This window comes from Nannobrachium achirus, assembly GCF_963921795.1.
Source record: "Nannobrachium achirus genome assembly, chromosome: 21".
NCBI classification, from domain to species: Eukaryota; Metazoa; Chordata; class Actinopteri; order Myctophiformes; family Myctophidae; genus Nannobrachium; species Nannobrachium achirus.
The window spans coordinates 33,716,133-33,734,093 of record NC_137828.1 but is presented as its reverse complement, the minus strand read 5'-3'; the positions used below and the strand labels follow the sequence as shown (position 1 = coordinate 33,734,093).

Genomic DNA, 17,961 nt, shown 5'->3' with positions numbered 1-17,961 from the left:
AGGAAGCGAGAGTAGGGAGGGAGACCCTTGAAAAGATGAATTTTCAGGTTAAAACAGGTCATCCCAGGTTGAGCCCCACGTTCACTTTTCCTGCCAGCTAATCAGTCAACGCTACAGTAGCTCAAACGGCCTGCTTGTCCCACTTATATACATAAGTAAGTAGGTCGGAGAGGCTTAGACCAACAGGACTATTAGTCAATGCTGATTTTTACGGGAAGCTAGACAGAGTCTGTCCTGCCTGCCCTGCCCTGTTCAGCCCCATGCCCGCCTGTCTGCTGTGAGAAATGCAAACACGACCAGGGTGCCAGGTCCCTGTCGTGGCTCATCAGCCAGTGTCTGCATGAGTGATGGGCAAGCGCTGGACTGGGCAGCTCAGTGGGGTGCTGTGGGTTGTAGCGTGGCCTGCGGTTTTCGAGCTGATGTGTTAGTCTACAATTAGCCTTCTCCTGGACTGGCTGGCTTGGAGCCCAGTGTACTGGGAAGGGTTGTGTAGTAAAGACTAGGGCTGCGAATCTTTGGGTATCCCACGATTCGATTCAGAATCGATTCTTGGGGTCACGATTCAATTTTCTTTTCCGATTCTTTCAAATCCAAACGATTCGATTCAGAAACGATTATGTTCCGATTTAAAAACGATTCTCTATTCAAAACAATTCTCGATTCAAAACGATTCTCGATTCAAAACGATTCTCTATTCAATTCATAGGATATCAGGATCTACTCCAGTCTGCTGGCATGAAAGCACAGTACATTTATGTAGATTTTATAATTGTAAAGGTTTTATCAACTTATTGCAATAATGTAAAAGGTAAATCCAAGACAACATGTCTGATTTATCCATGCTTGCACACATTCTTTTAACTTGTACAAACACAACATAATATCTAATAAAATAATAATAAAGAAATAAATCATAAAATAGAAATCTTAAAATAAAATTTCGATCGATTTTTGGAAAATGAGAATCGATTCTGCAACGTACCATGTTAGAAACGCGATTCGAGTTCAAATCATTTTTTTCCTGCACCCCTAGTAAAGACCAGGCGGGAGCACACATTATACTCATGCACACAAGCACCATAAAATAAAAAGTGATTGTATGGATGGACGGCTCAATGCGGGCAAAAACCCAGTGCACATCAATGTTGTTGACCCATCTCGAAGCTCTGTGTTAAAAACTTTCCTCTTCTCCTTCTGCAGCGTTCTTCGGCAAGTATCTCAACGAATACAATGGCAGCTACATCCCGCCCGGGTGGCGCGAGTGGGTCGGACTGATCAAAAATTCTCGCTTCTATAATTACACTGTCTGTCGAAACGGCTTCAAGGAGAAGCACGGTGCCGATTATGCCAAGGTATGTGCCCGCCGGTGTGTTCCCAGTACAACCCTTACAAAAGGAGCCATTAACTCAATCACCTTGTTTTGTTTCTTACCTTTATGACCCAGTGTCAGGTCTTCTCCTGACTAATTGCAGGGCCCCCCCCCCCCACTCCCCTACACTTATAAAAATAGAAATCACAGCCGCTTGGCTCATGAGAGTGTTATGATCCAGACTGGAATTCTCAGGGGAGGATGAAAGGGGAGGTGTTGATATGAAGTGGCGTCTACTTGTTCTGCAGTGCATTAAAGTGTCTCTTTATTACGGTGTGGCTTACCGCAACATTTAGACACCTTTACTGTATGTTTATAGGGGACCCGAGCTGCATGTGGAAATTACCACCTTGCACCGTGTCTCTCTCTCTCTCTCTTTCCACTGTCTCTCTGACTCTCCTCTGCACTGTGAGAGTGGCAGAGCGATTTTGTGCTGCCATGGCAGGAAGATGTCGGAGGAAAAGTTCATTTTGCCATTCCAGTGTCAGAGTCCGGGTATGAGCGATGGGATGGCTACGTGTTTGCACTGCGGGGCTTCGCATGGCATCGGGCATCCATCTTCCCGCAATGTTTTTGGAGGAGCTGTCAGGTTATTTTCCCAGCCCCGTGCCAATGTCCTCCCAGGTAGCGTAGTCCTGGGGGCATGAGGAATGCGCGAGGTGGGGTTTCATGGTTTTGGGCACATGTCAAGTCGAGTTTTTAAATGGTCTGCCTGAAGGACGGGCAAACAAATGTTTGGACTGGTACTCCCGTGCCAAATGACTTGCTTGTTGAGTTAGACCGAGGTGTAAAGTTACCCACAAGCTGAGGGCAAGGTGTTTACGAGACGTGGGCCCAATACGTGTGGTTTGAGACCAAATGGACCTACTATGGGCACTCACCTGCCAGACCCCATTAACCTACCACTAGAAAGATGGCTCCCCTTCTCCACAGGGTGAGGAGTTCAGTGTGTCACGGTGAGTGCAGTTGGCTCACCAGGTCATTGTGATTTGATGCGGCTGCTCACCCGATGAGATGATTTCATCCAGCTCCATCTAGTGTTCCACCTGTGAGGAGGCTGAGATATAGGTTGGGGTCCTCGCCATAACGCACTGTGTTTCAGACTGTGATCTGTAATGGTTTAGCAGCCTCTCTCCGCTTCTGAAGCATTCCTCTCATTCCATGACAGCAGGGAGCTGAAACGAAAATCTAGTATGCTGGCATTATCAATGGCAGCGATAGCAATTTATTCTAATCGATTTTAAATCCATGTCATATGCTTGGTATAAGAAGACAAGACAATAAATAATAGAATGTAAAAGCACAATCTGAATGATGAATGCAGATGGTCAAACATTTAGATAAATGTTTGCAGCATAAATCAGACTCAGAAGGTTAAACTGGAAGTGATGAGTTGCTACGTGCTCGCCATAAGTATCACTTACAGCACTACCAATCATCTACAAATGACGCATGTTTTTCTTGGCCAGCCATTGTTTCTCCTCACTCTCACTTCCATTTGCCCTGCCAGAGCCCTTAGCGGCAATGAGTCAGATCATGGAGCTTTGGCACTCCACAGGAAACCAGTATGGCAATTCTTCTTTGCCATGTGCATGCGATACACCAGCCTGTGTGTGTGTGTGTGTGTGTGTGCATGTGTGCGTGTGTGCATGTGTACAGTCAGGCCATTAAAGATGGTCATAAAAAAAGATTATTAATAGACACAGGCTAAATCATCCAAACCCACTCCTGACATTTCAGGGAAATCACCCTCCCTCCCCATTGTCGGTCTCAGCTGTGTGCCAACGTGCAGGTAGAACGCCTAATCAGCTGGTGGAATCTTGGCAAACGCTGCGGTGATTTTAGCCGAGGGTGTAAACCCCCCCCCCCCCCACCCCCCCCCCCCCCCCCCCCGTGCAAGTAAAACACTCCAGTGCTCCTGGCATCAGGCTTTGATAGGAAGGCAGTCATAAGACAATGCCAAACTTCCTGAGTCTAAGCTCTCCAGAGTTGGCCATAATATCCAGATCATACACAAACAAATGTAATGTAATCCCCAAATGTGGTCTTCTTTGTTTCTTCAAAATGGCCGTAGTGTGGGCATGGTCATTTTACCCCTGGTATTTACATCATACGGTGGGGTCGGGTGGTTCTCACCCGCACTACCGAGTGCCACGTAAGAGCAAAGTGGCAGCCATGGGAATGTGGTCAATAGAAGTCCAACTGCAGGGTCACTGGGACTGCATGCCTTTCCCATCATCTGCTCTCCTACTCTCTATACCCACTGGTAAACACTGAGGCTATTCTAATTAATACATTCCTTAATCTCCCATGCTGGTGCATATGAGAAATAGAGAGAGAGAGAGAGAGAGAGAGAGAGAGAGAGAGAGAGAGAGAGAGAGAGAGAGAAGGGAGATGAGGGGAATGGACAGCATAGATGGAGAGAAGTGGAGGGAGAGATTGTTGTCATAACAGCATACCAGTTGAAAGAGCACCAGACTCCCCCTCACCATCGAATGGTGTCACATCCAATCCTGCACAGTCACTGATGAGGCAGCAGTTTGCTCATGCACATACACATGCACGCACGCACACAAGTAAGCACAGCGCATGCACACACTCAGGGGTGTCGCACCAAATTCTGGGCCCTGGTTACAAGGATTCACTGGGGGCCCCCCATCTATGTTCTTCACAGGTTTAACCAATTTAGACTGGGAACGAACGCATTAATACGCATTATTGCGAGCTTGTAGATCTGCTATTTTTGAAAAATCGTGAAAAAGTCTTTGAAAGGGTCTATGAAAAACCTATGTTTCTATGTCAGTGGTGCTCAAACTTTTCATGTGAAGGACCCCCAAAATGATGTATTTGTCCACGGACCCCCATCTCAAAATATTTAGTTCAAGGTACCCCCAGAAGCAAAATTTGATTTAAAAATGTTTGCTTAAAAAATACATATATTCAAAGATTTGCACACATTTTCACAACTTTTAAAAAATAGCTAAAGTATAAATTAATTCCAGGCCCCTCCACCGCCCTAGTAACTCAGTCCCACTAGCCCCCCCCCCCCCCCCCTGTGACGCCCCTGCACTCACTCGCACACATACACGGTAGGTCGGTGCTGTTGTGTACTCAGTGGTCCCTCATATTCTTACTAGCCCCCTCGTCCTTACTAATCTTTTAAGCTAAGCTGTTCTATGTAGCTGTTGATGTAGCTCTTTTTGTCCTTCCAGGACTATTTCACAGATCTGATCACCAACGACAGCATCAACTACTTCCGCATGTCCAAGAGGATGTACCCGCACCGTCCTGTGATGATGGTCATCAGCCACGCTGCCCCACATGGCCCGGAGGACTCGGCGCCACAGTACTCCGAATTCTTCCCAAATGCTTCACAACACATGTAAGTTACGCACAAACACTTAAATGCACACATCAGGGTTAATAGATTATACCAGAGGTCTTCAACAGGGGGTCTCCTTTTTGGAGCGGTGAAAGCGCTCCCAATGAACAGGTATGTCCGTGGGTATGTGGGTGGGTGGCTGGCTGGCTGGCTGGCTGGCTGGGTGGCTCGGTGGCTGGCTGGCCATGTCCGTAGCCTGGCAATACCTTGAGTGGCCACACACAAAACACTAGTTAAAGGAGGGGCGCTGTTTTGTGCAGGCCAGGCACACTCACCACTCACTCACAGGCACAGTTTACACTCACTCACTCACTCACATAGGGTACAGCTGCTCAAATTCACCGCTCCACTTCGAACCGAGGTTTGATTTTTTTATATTAACCACTTGAACCCTAGTGTCCATATTTTGAGAACTTTAGCCAAAGATAGCAGATCTACAAGCTCAAAAGCTTGTAGATCGGCTATTTCCGGCAAGTACAGAGTGAAAGGTCAAGCTTTTTAAGTATTGACGGTTCAAGTGGTTAAATATCTGAAAACACAAATTTACATGAGTCCAAATATACACTGATGATCGTGCTGTCAAACAATGAAACAACTTGGCATCTATGAAAAGGTTGTGGGGGTCCCTGCTTCAGCTTGCTCTCAACTAGGGGGTCCTTGGCCTGAAAACATTGAAGACCCCTGGGTTAATAGATTATACTGTATGGTCTTGAAAAAGTTATCAATTGCACAAAACATGTGGTTTCATCATGATACTGTATACATGGGTTTTAATGTTGACAGCTGTACTCATACAACATATTTTTTGATTTCTTGTAGAGTCATTTTCGGTTGCAGTGCGTAGGCCATGTTCCTCTCATTCCTTCATGTGTGTTACAGTGCAGAACTACATTTAACCCCATGACACAATGCGGAAACGTGGGCCTGCAAATTATACACACAGAAATACCCGTTCGACCAGACATTATGCAGAATCTGTCTGGCAACGGTTATGTCTGTCGCTGTTGGGGAATTTTTCTCACTTAAATGCCAATTTGCCTACTTTTATGATTTCGGTTGCGCTGCACCATCATTTCTCCATATTTTTTTAAAAGGACCGTTACTGCGTGAAAGCCCCCCCAGCCTCGGAGATGACACGTTTGCAAGAGGCGCCGCTGGGGAAGACGACTCGGCGAGCGTGAAATCAAAACGATTTATCTTCTAAGAATAGCGAGGGCAAGCACACCAGGGAGACCATCACGGATGTTTTTTTTTTGTGTGTGTGTGTTTTATTTTTTATGGAGTGATGCTCCCATGCCAAGCCCACAAGTGGCCTCCCACATCTCTCAACGCCAAGCTGTGGCGGCGTTCCCATACTGTGGGCCGCTCCATGGCAGCGCACCTTAAAGGAGTAGTTCACCCCCAAAATGACTTTGAACTACTCCTTTAAGCCCATCCCTACGTCGGCACCTCTCCCCCCGTCCCCATCCCCCTGGGATCCCTGAGGCCACCAGCTAGGGGATGGGTGGGTGGGTGGGAAAGTGGGACTGAGTTACTAGGGCCCAAGGTGGAGGTGCTCACCGCGGCTGCGAGCTTGTAGATCTGCTATTTTTTAAAAGTCGTGAAAATGTGTGCAAATCTTTGGATATATGTATTTTTAAGCAAACATTTGTAACTCAAATTTTGCTTCTGGGGGGTCCCTGGAACTAAATATTTTGAGATGGGGGCCCCCGGGCCAAATACATATCATTTTTCACATGAAAAGGTTTGAGCACCAGCACCACTGACATAGAAACATAGGCTTTTCAACAAAAAAAAAAACCTTAGAAGGATTTGAAATATTCAAAGATTTTCACGATAAAAAAAAAAAAGAATAGGAGATCTACAAGCTCGCAGTGCAGCACTTGGTGCCGCGCTGTGAGCTTGTATATCTGCTATTTGGGGCCCCACAGTGAATCCTTGTACCCAGGGCCCAGAATTTGGTGCGACACCCCTGGGGGGTGGGTATGCTCTCACCGCTCCTCTCCACGTGTCTCTCTCCGCTTTGCTTATCTTTCGGAGTGTCTTCCTCTTCCTCTCTATCCTCTCCTTCCGTATCTATTCACCCCTTCTTCTCCTCCATCCTTTTCCCTCCATCTCCTCTTCCCCCTTCCTCCTCCCGTTCTCCCCCCACAACCCCCCCCCCCCCCCTCCCCTCGTCCTCCTGTGTAATTCCCAGAGGACTTCCTGACCCTGTACATATCAATCAGTGGTCTCTCCCTGCGGCTCCCGGGATGTGAGGAATGCATTGTGTGCTCTGGAACACCCTTTGTGACATTATTAATTTATTTTTAGCGCAAGCCTCCGGGGGTGAAGCCGGGGGCCTTGGGGTAAATGGAGGGCTGCCCCCACGTATTGCTTTGTAGGTGCAGTGAGGGGTCTGTAAAATGTGGTGCCATACCAGAGTGGCAAGGTCAGATGGCATGGCATTGCTGCTCGCGGGTGTACGGGCATAGTTGCTGACCGTGCAGTTTATAACCAAATATGGTGCAAAACTCTTTTCGCGGAGAGATGTAATTGGAGCACAGTTTCTGTTTTAAGCACCATTCTATTTCGGGGCACTGTTCCATTTTGAGTTAACGCTGGTCCAGGGAGGCTTGGTAACACCCTACAGAAGCCAACCGTGTGCCAGATAAGGTCATCCGCGACCTAACCCCCAGGTAATGGAAAATTACGATGGAAGCTTTGTGTGTGCTCTGTCACTTTTCCTCTTGGCTGTAGAAGCTATAATACAACTAATCTGTAATGCATGTATTTGGGAGGAGGCTGTGTGGCTGTAAAACGGGAGCCAGCTTGTAAATCAAAAAGGCGTCTGTACTTTTGACGGGAGCAATAGCAGGGGAGGGTTTGATGTTAATGTCATTAACATTCCTCGCCCCAAAGGTTTTCTACCAGGCCTCTCAGACACGACGGTTAGCTGCGCCACAGTTTTGCTTGGTCAGGCTTTCAGTGCAAAGACACTGAATCTAAATTATTCTGGATACCGCTGAATGTGTAGCTTTTGGGAAAGGCAGTGAGCCATGTTGAGCGGAGAACGTAACCACAGCTCTGCCTATCGCTCAAAGTAGTCAGGGGACATTGTGAAGTGAACACAGGGCCCTCGAGGGTAGAAATCCATGCCTAATTCCACAAAACACCAACCTATATGCGACAGGTGGCAGGTGTGACCTCCCCTATACGGACTGGCTTCGTTCCAGTGACCCCTGCATTCCTGGTTCCCTGGTGCCCAGGACTCCATACCTTGGTGGCCCAGTGCCCAGAGACGGGTCCCTTTGTGGGGCTTATTAGACCGCCCGGTTGGCTGGGTGAAGAGTTCACCCCTTTGCACAATGAAGGCCTGAGCAGCGGAGGGTAGGAGGCAGCTCACTCAATCAGATCAGAGCAGCTCCCATAGCAAGTCTTCATTAAGTACCTAAGCCTGGGTATGCTGTCTAGAGGTCTGCCACTACAGGGGTGGAATCTAAAGAGCCCACTCCTTTCTTTTAATTCATGCATTGTGGCTGTGTTTCTAAATAATAATAATATTAATAATAAAACCTGATGTGAATAATTGTAGCATTCTAGGAACACTTAAGAAAGCTCTGTGGGTCTAATCTAGATTTGGACTTTGCAACATGCACTATTCATCATTGTATTTCATGACCCGGGAACTGCAGAGCACTTACAGGCACAAAAGGCAAATTATACTCATGCCATCTTTTTCTGGTCTATGTGGCCCTTCTGGTCCTGACATCCAGTACCACAGCAGACAGGTGAACAGCGTCTCTCAGCCACAACTCCACAAACAACACCCTCTCTCCCTCCCACTCGCTGTTTACCCAGCCTTTTTTATTCCCTCACTTCAAATGACCATGACTTATTGAGTTTTCGGTCCAGGGGTTGTTGCAAACTTGACTTTGGGGGCCTATTATTTTCTTAAGCATGTGCCAACCCTCAAACGACTCGTCCATGCCAAGAGCGCAGCGCAGCGGAGCGGGGAGACTCTCGTCTCTGTGTGAGCTGAGAGATGACCGGAGGGAGGCGCACGGAAAAACAGCTAGCGTGCCGGCCGCCTGTCCGAGCATTAGGACATTTCCCTCAGCAAACAGGCCCGGTTATTGATGCTTGTCAAACACACCAGACAGCAGGTTAGAAGAGCCCACAGGCACCTGTTACTGAAAAATGGCAGACAGGTGCCTGTTGACATGTTTAAATGGGTTCTTTATGTCTGTTACGTCACTTACGTGGCACGATGGCACCCATGTTTTTGAGAGCGTTCCAGTGAGATAGTTTTTTTTTCTTGCCTGCATGTGATTGTCGGGCACATGGTACGTGCTCCGTCAGTTCCTACACTGGCGCCATGACGGCACACATTCTACCCATGCAAACATGCCTCTAGCTAGCATGTTTTCCCTGGGTGAAAGTTGGAATGAAGCCAATTTGTACATTCTAATATCTCTCCCGTCTGTGTCGTTTCTCCCTAGCACCCCTAGCTACAACTACGCCCCCAACATGGACAAACACTGGATCATGCAGTACACGGGGCCGATGAGACCCATACACATGGAGTTTACCAACTTCCTCCACAGGAAACGGCTGCAGACGCTCATGTCCGTGGATGACTCAGTGCAGAAGGTAAATAGTTTTCAGTGGAATAGAATAGATTAGAATCTTGCCCACACTATGTGCCTTTGGCTTCACCTTGGCAGGGCTATCCGTGTGTCTGTCGATAGCAGCCTCACACAACACTCCATCAGTGATTTTGGATGAGAGGTCATGAGCTATCAGCGGTGCCTAAGTACTGTAGCAGAGCGCGCAAGTACTGTATTTTCGGTGCTGTCTGTTTTCTGGCCGACAGTACAAAGGCAGGGCCTTTAGCCAATGAGGGAGCAGCGTTCTTGGTGACGTCACCACCAACAAGTGCGACCTGATATACAAGGTGCAAATTGGCACCTCGGCAGAGTGCCAACTTGCCCACCCACATACATACAGAGAGCACCGAACAGCACTAATTGCGGTACTTGTGCACTCTGCTGGCGTACAAGTAGGCCATATATGGTCATGAGTGCCCAAGGCCCAAGTTGTCACCTCGACAGTGCCGTCTAGTTAAAGCATGTCCTTCCTCTGAATAACACAAGTAAAAGTCCTGTATCCAAAATCTACTTGAGTGAAAGTACAAAAGTTTTGGCATCAAATATATTCAAATTAGCGAAAGCAAAAGTAGTCACTCAAGTTAACGAAGAATACCTCAAAAATACCTACTGTACTTAGTTACTTTCCACCACTGGTACCTCAGGCTTTCTCAGGCATGCTTCTTTGTTATTCCCCAGGTCTATGACATGCTGGTGGAAACCGGAGAGCTGGACAACACTTACATCGTGTACACTGCGGACCACGGCTACCACATCGGTCAGTTTGGGCTTGTGAAGGGCAAGTCCATGCCGTACGACTTTGACATCCGAGTGCCATTCTTCCTGAGAGGCCCCAACGTGGAACCAGGAGCAGTGTAAGACCATCCAGTCATATTATGTTCGTGTAGTCACAGCAGGTGACTTTGTTTCCATAGAGCAGATGTGTCCGTTTATGAAAACCTGGAGCTTTGTTGGGAGTTACAAGGTTTATTCCAGGACACTGTCAATATTCCTACAGCACTCATTAGAGCGGCTCAGTCAATGATTCTGATTAATCCCACATGGTGTGCTGTCAGTATACTTGTTTTAAATAGCTTTTTGCCACACTACATCATGTGCTATTCAGAGATGTTTAGTTTAATTTGGTGTGTGTGTGTGTGTGTGTGTGTGTGTGTGTGTGTGTGTGTGTGTGTGTGTGTGTGTGTGTGTGTGTGTGTGTGTGTGTGTGTGTGTGTGTGTGTGTGTGTGTGTGTCTTTAGGAACCCTCATCTGGTGCTGAACATTGACCTTGCTCCCACTATTCTCCACATTGCTGGACTGGACACACCCCCAGACATGGATGGAAAGTCCATCCTTAAGCTGCTGGAACAGGAGAAGACTGGCAACAGGTTTGTCTATGGGCCCAGAATACCATTTTATAATCCAAAACATATACAATAAGAGCTCATTGTGTACCATTATGTAACAATACCTTTTATAAGCCCTTGTTGTTTAGTGAATGCAAAGTATTTCAGCCAGGTGACTGCTTCAGGTCCAGCTTTGTGGGGAATGTTTCAAAATGCAAACTTGAACGGATTGCTTTCAGCTTTGAGACTTTGACCGAGATACTTATAACTTATAGGCTCCAATGAAGTTTCCTGTGGTTAGATGAACTATGTTGAATCATTTCCCCAGAGCAACGCAATGGAAGGTGTTATTAGAATGTCAGACCATTATTCATGTGCCATTAGTGATCCACTATGGATTAAAGTATAATGCATTCCGTGATATAATACATCACACCAGAATAACTTAAAACAATGTAACTGTTTTGGGACATTCCCTTAGACAGATACTCTCCAATGTTCCTGACCATAAGCATTAGATCGGTACCATCATAACACAAATAGCAAAATGTTAGATCGTATTGGAAGAGACTGAGAGCAACAGAAAGGACAGAGATATTGACTTTTCAAGCTCCATAAGCAAGAGTTTTCAACACATTTTGTTCCCCTCTGGTCCATAGCCATACTTGACCCTGCAAAGCTCACTGTGATCAACTTGCATGATGCTGACTCGTGTTTCTGTCGGTGAGTGCAACAGGCCATATGAATTCTATAAACCTTGTGCGTTTTTTGTTTTCCCAGATTCAAACCCAACCGGAAACCCAAAGTCTGGAGGGACACATTCCTTGTGGAGCGAGGGTAAACTACCATTCTTTATTCCCTTTCCTCCCCTCAAGGCACACATCTATGTCACTTCAGAAAGGCGGCTGTGTCTGTCACACAGGCCCGACAGAACATTAGACCGAACCCGAGACGTGCAAGGCCCCCGTGGGTGCTCCCTCACCCAGAATCCCAGCCTGTCTTCCCCCAGCTATTTGTTATCTGACAGACCATTTCCTGACCACAGTCGGCTTGGAAGGCAGCGACGGCATATAGGGGCGGTTAGAAATATCCCCGGTTTTTCGCTCTTTTCAGTGGAGCTATAAGCAGCTGGCACACTGTGACAGTTCACGCAAGAGGCGCTGACACAATGTGTAACAGGGCATTCTGCCGGTTTGTGGGGGGGAAAACAAGCCGTGCCTTTGTCCTCCGCGGGGGCCCCCTTCGCTGCATATTCAGCACGCCACCGAGACGCTAAAACTTGACATAGCCTGCTGTCCTTGCTCTGCCGCAGACAGCCAGAGGATACATTACAGCAACACTGTGGAGCTAGACACGCAGAAAATAAACAAGGGCTGGCCAGGCTCAGGATGATGTTACCTGAGGAATGGCAGGAAGGCTCACACTCGATCCGCTCACAGGACGTGTCACCGTCCCTGCTCCCCTCCCCCCAACCCCCCACCCCCGGTGAGGAATGCATCAGCCCAGCTATCAGCGACACCTGCCTGTCTCCTCACATAGATCATGGCTCTCTCTCTCTCTCTCTCTCTATAGCACATCAGGTATCACATTTCAGCCGCCTCTTTTTGTTCACTCAACACGGTAAGCTGCGCTAACTCTAGGAGTGAAATGTGTAAAAAACCTGGCTGCACAAAGAAGTTAACTTCCTCATCTGGGTCATTGCGATGGAAAGAGAGGGCATAGGAGGGCATGTCTCCTATCATCGGTTAAGTCCCAGGATGTACTGGCAATGGGCGTAATGATACCGTATATTACGTCTTAAAGAGAAACACCCAGATAGCTCCTGTTTTCCCATACCCTCCTTTCCTCGCTAAGCCACTTTGCTTGCTTGATGCTCAGCCATAATTCCCTTCTCCCTTCCCACTGTTTTTTTTTTCTCTTTTCTTCTTTTGCTCATGTACTGGTGAATGCGTCAACCAGTGGTGGAAAAAGTACTCCAAACCTTTTGCTTAAGTAAAAGTATCAATACTGCAATATAGAAATACTCTGTTACAAGTAAAAATAATAACCAGTAAGACTCCCTAATCGGGAGATAAGCGACCGTAGGTGGATTATCTCCACAAATAGGGCAAACATTTGTTTTTCCAAAATCTTCCTGATCCATGTTGATGACATGAGTGTAGACATGCTGTGTATTGATATTCGTGATTTTAGGGCAAAAACTGTAGGAGCAGTGTCCAAAAATGTGTTTTAAAATTCGGCCTGAAGGTGGCGCTAGAATAGGGCCATGTGAGAAATGAGGGGTGGGGTGTCCGCGTTGCCTTGACGGCCGAATAGGTACCGGCCCCGGCTCTCCCGGACGCTCCTAGCCCGAGTTACAGCATTTTATGTGCGCTGCAGTGGCAGGGGGTCCTCCACTGGGGGCGCCACCACTTTTGCATCCGTTCTGGAGCACCAGGAGTCGGTGGTCCCCGGGAATTCACAGCGAGCAGCCCCGTTGCGGTGGTCATTTGGTCATTTTTGCACATTTGGTCATTTTTTACATCTGGGGGTGCCCCAGGGACCTGGGGGTCCCTGGGGCTCCGGGGGTCCTTGGAGGTTGTAGTTTGGCAGTCAAGGAGTGTGTGTGCAAAATCTGGCATGGATCGGGTCAACGGGTGCGGAGATATAAGCAGGGAAAAAGTGTGACGTGTGACGTGTGAGCACATGTGGTCATTTTTTACATCTGGGGGTCCCCCAGGGACCCAAAAGTACTTATAATGCAGAATGTCCCATTTCAAGTTTTCAAATGTATAATATATTTTTTTTAAATAGCCGAACTACAAGCTCACAATGCGTCGCGAGGCGACGCATTGTGAGCTTGTAGATCTGCTATTTTCAAATGGCCAACATGTATAGGGTTGAATGTTTTGTAATAATAATCAAAATCTTCAAAGTAGCAAGTAACTATAAAGTTTTCAAATAAATGTAGCGGGGTAAAACTACAATATTTGGTTCCGAGATGTAGTGGAGTAGAAGTAAAAGTATTGGAAATTGGAAATACTCAAGTAAAGTACAAATACCTCCAAATTCTACCTAAGTACAGTACTTTAGTAGATGTACTTAGTTACTTTACACCACTGAGCGTCAACATCTCCAGACACGTGTCCGGGAGGTCAAGTGGAGAAGCGGTTAGCTCTGCTGCTGCTGCTATTGGGTGATCAGTCTCCCTGGCGGGCTTAATGTTTGTGTGACAGAGGAAATATCCGGCCCCGTGGACTGCTGCGTACGAAATGAAAAGCCCACGACCCGTGACCTGCCGGGGCTTTAGCTCGCTTTAATCCAACCCTCCATTAATCCACCGTGTTTATGAAGGCTGTCCGCCACCGCTCCATCCTCCAAGCGCTGAGATTAGCCTCCGCGGACCTTCCACTCTGTTACTTACAGACGCATAGGTTAACAGCAGCGTGCGGCGCCCTGCGTCACATGCGGTAGCTAAAGTATTATTTTATCACTCTGTCATCGGCCACGTGCTTGACGGAATCTGTTTTTAATGGCCTCCGGTTACCTTCCAGCACCTCGCAGTCTCAATCAGGCACTGACTGACAGCTGGGGCCTTGCCTTGCACTGCTATTTGAGAAACCAATCATATTTGCGCGCAGAAAGAAAGCGAGAAGGGGGGGGGGAGAGAAGTGGCGAGTTAATGCAGTCGCGCAGCCGTCTTAATGCAGCCGTCGGGGAGTTACACAGAAAACAACTGTTAGCTGTTTAATCACCCTTGGCTGGAAGCTAGAGAAAACAACCAGCCAGTGTGTGAACACTGGCTGGTTTCCCTTTGGCCCAGCGTGCCAGACAGGATAGGACAGGACAGCGGCTCTACTCTTGAAGGGGACAGCTTGTTCTTGTCGTGGTCGTCGCTCTGTCTGTGGGTCTCGAACAGCCAGGACACTTTGGCAGAGAGCTGGCAAGTCTCTGTGTGTGTGTGTGTGTCGTGTGTGTGTGTGTGTGTGTGTGTGTGTGTGTGTGTGTGTGTGTGTGTGTGTGTGTGTGTGTGTGTGTGTGTGTGTGTGTGTGTGTGTGTGTGTGTGTGTGTGTGTGTGGTGGGGAGTTGGCATGGGATTTGCCATGGACTTGGCTGGACCCGGTGGTGAAGGGGGCCAATGTGGTGCCAAGGCGAGGTCAAACAGCTTGGCCTTGGACTTAGCACCGGTGAGAGGCTGAGCTGGGCTCCCGGCCTAGGAGCTGGCACACACAGGCACTGCGTAGCCACTCACAGGCTATTATCATGAGACGCGCGCACACACACACACACACACACACACACACACACACACACACACACACCCTACCGTCACAAAACATTTGCGCGTCGCGGACCAATTTTTATGGGTCGCTGGTGAATGAATACCTCTTTATTTTTAGTTTCCTACATTTTGTTCATTTATTATTAATTTTTCATGGTATTCTGTAAGTAATTTCATGAATAAATAAAATCTAAGAAATTCCATAAATTAGAAAAAACATGTTTAAGAAGTATTGAAAATAGCAGATCTACAAGCTCATAACGCGACACGTTGTGAGCTTGCAGGTCTGCTGTTTTCACTAGTTTGGGTCCCGGCCAAACGTCAAATTTTGGGTCTCAACCTAAAACGTTTGGGAACCACTGCCTTAGAGTACACTGCTCCATGTTGTGTAATATGTAACATACAAGCCCCTGAATAAGTCCATAGTGTCATCGCTGATTTTCTATTTTTCACTGTTGTGTTGTGCAGAAAGATCTTGAGGAAGAAGGATGACTCGATGAACACCCAGCACACCAACAGTCTTCCCAAATACAAGAAGGTCAAAGAAACCTGCCAACAGGCTGAATTCCAGACGCCCTGTGAGCAGCCAGGACAGGTAAAACAAACAGACAAACTCTCTGTTTCTCTCTCTCTCTCTCTCTCTCTCTCTCTCTCTCTCACAAACACACACACACACACATACACACACACACACACACACACACACACACACACACACGCACACGCACACGCACGCACACACACACACACACACACACACACACACACACACCTATTTCCTAAAACCTTTGGTACCCTTTTGTGAAGAGAAGGGAGTTGCCTTCATATCCACCAAGTCAAATTTCCTTGCTTTCTTTTCCGCGATGGCAGAGGCGCTGCAAATCAATCATCCCCAAATGTTGGCATGTTAGCAGCCATGGCGGACCAGCGGTCCACACAGAACCACAAGTCAAATAGCCACTTACATCAATTGGTCCATAATTGGGGCATTTTGTTGGGACTGTTGTGTTGTAGACTAATTTGTTGGGGCTTCCTTTCATCTTTGCCCATTAATGTTGAACCAGCATTAAGTGGTATGTGGCCCGGCGGCAGGCAGACCTGAACAATACAAATTGTTACAATTTTCAGGTAGCATTAAACGGCACACAGAGGGTGTTTGAGGGTCTAACTAATGCGAACCAGATCCCTTTTATTGCCACGTGCGTGTGTGTACATAACACTCAATCACTTATTAAATGCTACTAAAGCGGCATTTCAAGCTCTCTCTCTCTCTGTGTGTGTGTGTGTGTGTGTGTGTGTGTGTGTGTGTGTGTGTGTGTGTGTGTGTGTGTGTGTGTGTGTGTGTGTGTGTGTACTATAAATACGGCAGTGTATTTGTGTACAGTACACACATTAACGTGTGGCTGCATTAACATGGGGGTGGGGATTTGGTCATAAAAGGTCTTTCTGGCATGATTTAACAGAACCTCCTAGTGAGCAGGCCTGAACTGCAGTCAAGTGTTCCTTCCTTACAACATTGGTTCTCAAAGTGGGGCCCGGGGACCACCAGGGGGTCATTGAGGGAGTTCCAGGGGGTCCCCAGCTAAATGATAGTTAGGAACCAGATGGACCCTTATGGGTATGTATAACTCAGAGTCTACACATGGAACCAAATGGAGCCATTTGGCTCCATTTGTATACTCTCAGAGTTAAATTAACATTTATTTTACAATATAAATTGGGGTCCCAGAGATAGAAATACCATTAAATGGGGGTCACACCTCTCTGACATCCCCATCCCTCTTTTCTGGCCTGCACCACTAGCAGTGTGTGTGTGTGTGTGTGTGTGTGTGTGTGTGTGTGTGTGTGTGTGTGTGTGTGTGTGTGTGTGTGTGTGTGTGTGTGTGTGTGTGTGTGTGTGTGTTTGCATGTGTGTGTGTTTGCATGTGTGCATGCGCACGTGTGCTCGAATCTTTGCCAGTACATCTCTTTGCCTGTTTTGCTCATTTCTCTCCCTATCTCTCTCCATGTCTTACCTCCCTCCATGCAACCCTGACCCGTGTTGATATAACAGCTCTGTTGGATCCACAAGTCGTTTGTCTGTGTGTGTGTGTGTGTGTGTGTGTGTGTGTGTGTGAGAGAGAGAGAGAGTTACACAGGAAACCCGATCTGCCTCACGGCCTTTTGTTTGGAGCCCTGTTCCCACACTCAACTCAGTGATCATCTGCGCTATGCTCTGCAGATGCATCTGGTCCGTTTAAAACTAGCAGCGCTGCTCACAGTAATTAAGCTCCAGTGAGTTTTTCTTTTTTCGTGTTGGATGGGAATGCACAGTGAGAGAGGGGCAGAGGAAGAATGTTACAACAGTGCACGGATGTGCATGTGCAGAGTTAACGCTGGTGACGCACTTGGCATGGACGCATCCAGCAGATCAGTGAGAGTGAGAGGGGGGGTGTGCGTGTGTACGGGGGTTCCACGTTGTTTACAGACACCAGACAGATCCAATTCATCTCATGCGGTGGTTTTGGTTTATCTTTCTCACCACTCTTGGAGGCCATTCTTTCCCACAGCCCCGTCTGGGACTAGCCTGATGTGTCTGTCAAAAGCCCTTTTGTCTTTGTGGAGTCAAATCAGATTCCGTGCAAAACAGAGGGCATGTGATTTGGAAACCTTAGATTGTTTTTCCTCTATATGAGTCACATTCATAGTGCTTTACTGACTCGTCAAAATATTTTTCATGACCAAACTAGGAGAATACATTTCTCAGAAGGACCACCGATTTAATGACTTAAACCCTTTCGTTGATCTGTACACCCTGTACTCGGCCCTCTCTCTTTTTCCCTTCTACACCAAATCTCTTAACCAAAAATAGGCAACCTAATAAACGTGATGCGTGAACTATGGTTCACGTTGGTAATGACTCAATTTCAATTCCAAATGTTTTTCCAACACACACACACACACACACACACACACACACACACACACACACACA

At 47.3% G+C, this 17,961-nt stretch overlaps 1 protein-coding gene across 8 annotated transcripts in view; it reads left to right on the top strand.

Annotated features, from left to right (window-relative positions):
* The window catches only part of sulf1 (sulfatase 1), a gene marked incomplete at its 3' end in the record, with an annotated part of 49,399 nt that overhangs the window by 21,466 nt on the left and 9,972 nt on the right, over positions 1-17,961 (top strand). For 6 of the 8 annotated variants that reach the window (XM_080752075.1, XM_080752077.1, XM_080752078.1 and 3 more), the window contains exons 4-10: positions 1,201-1,352; positions 4,582-4,751; positions 9,233-9,383; positions 10,079-10,254; positions 10,639-10,767; positions 11,506-11,562; positions 15,456-15,582. In XM_080752075.1, the coding sequence (XP_080608201.1) occupies positions 1,201-1,352; positions 4,582-4,751; positions 9,233-9,383; positions 10,079-10,254; positions 10,639-10,767; positions 11,506-11,562; positions 15,456-15,582 (962 nt within the window). Of the gene's footprint in view, positions 1-1,200; positions 1,353-4,581; positions 4,752-9,232; positions 9,384-10,078; positions 10,255-10,638; positions 10,768-11,505; positions 11,567-12,037; positions 12,553-15,455; positions 15,583-17,961 lie in introns of those variants that run through there. The other 2 variants (XM_080752079.1, XM_080752080.1) reach the window with 2 other exon arrangements.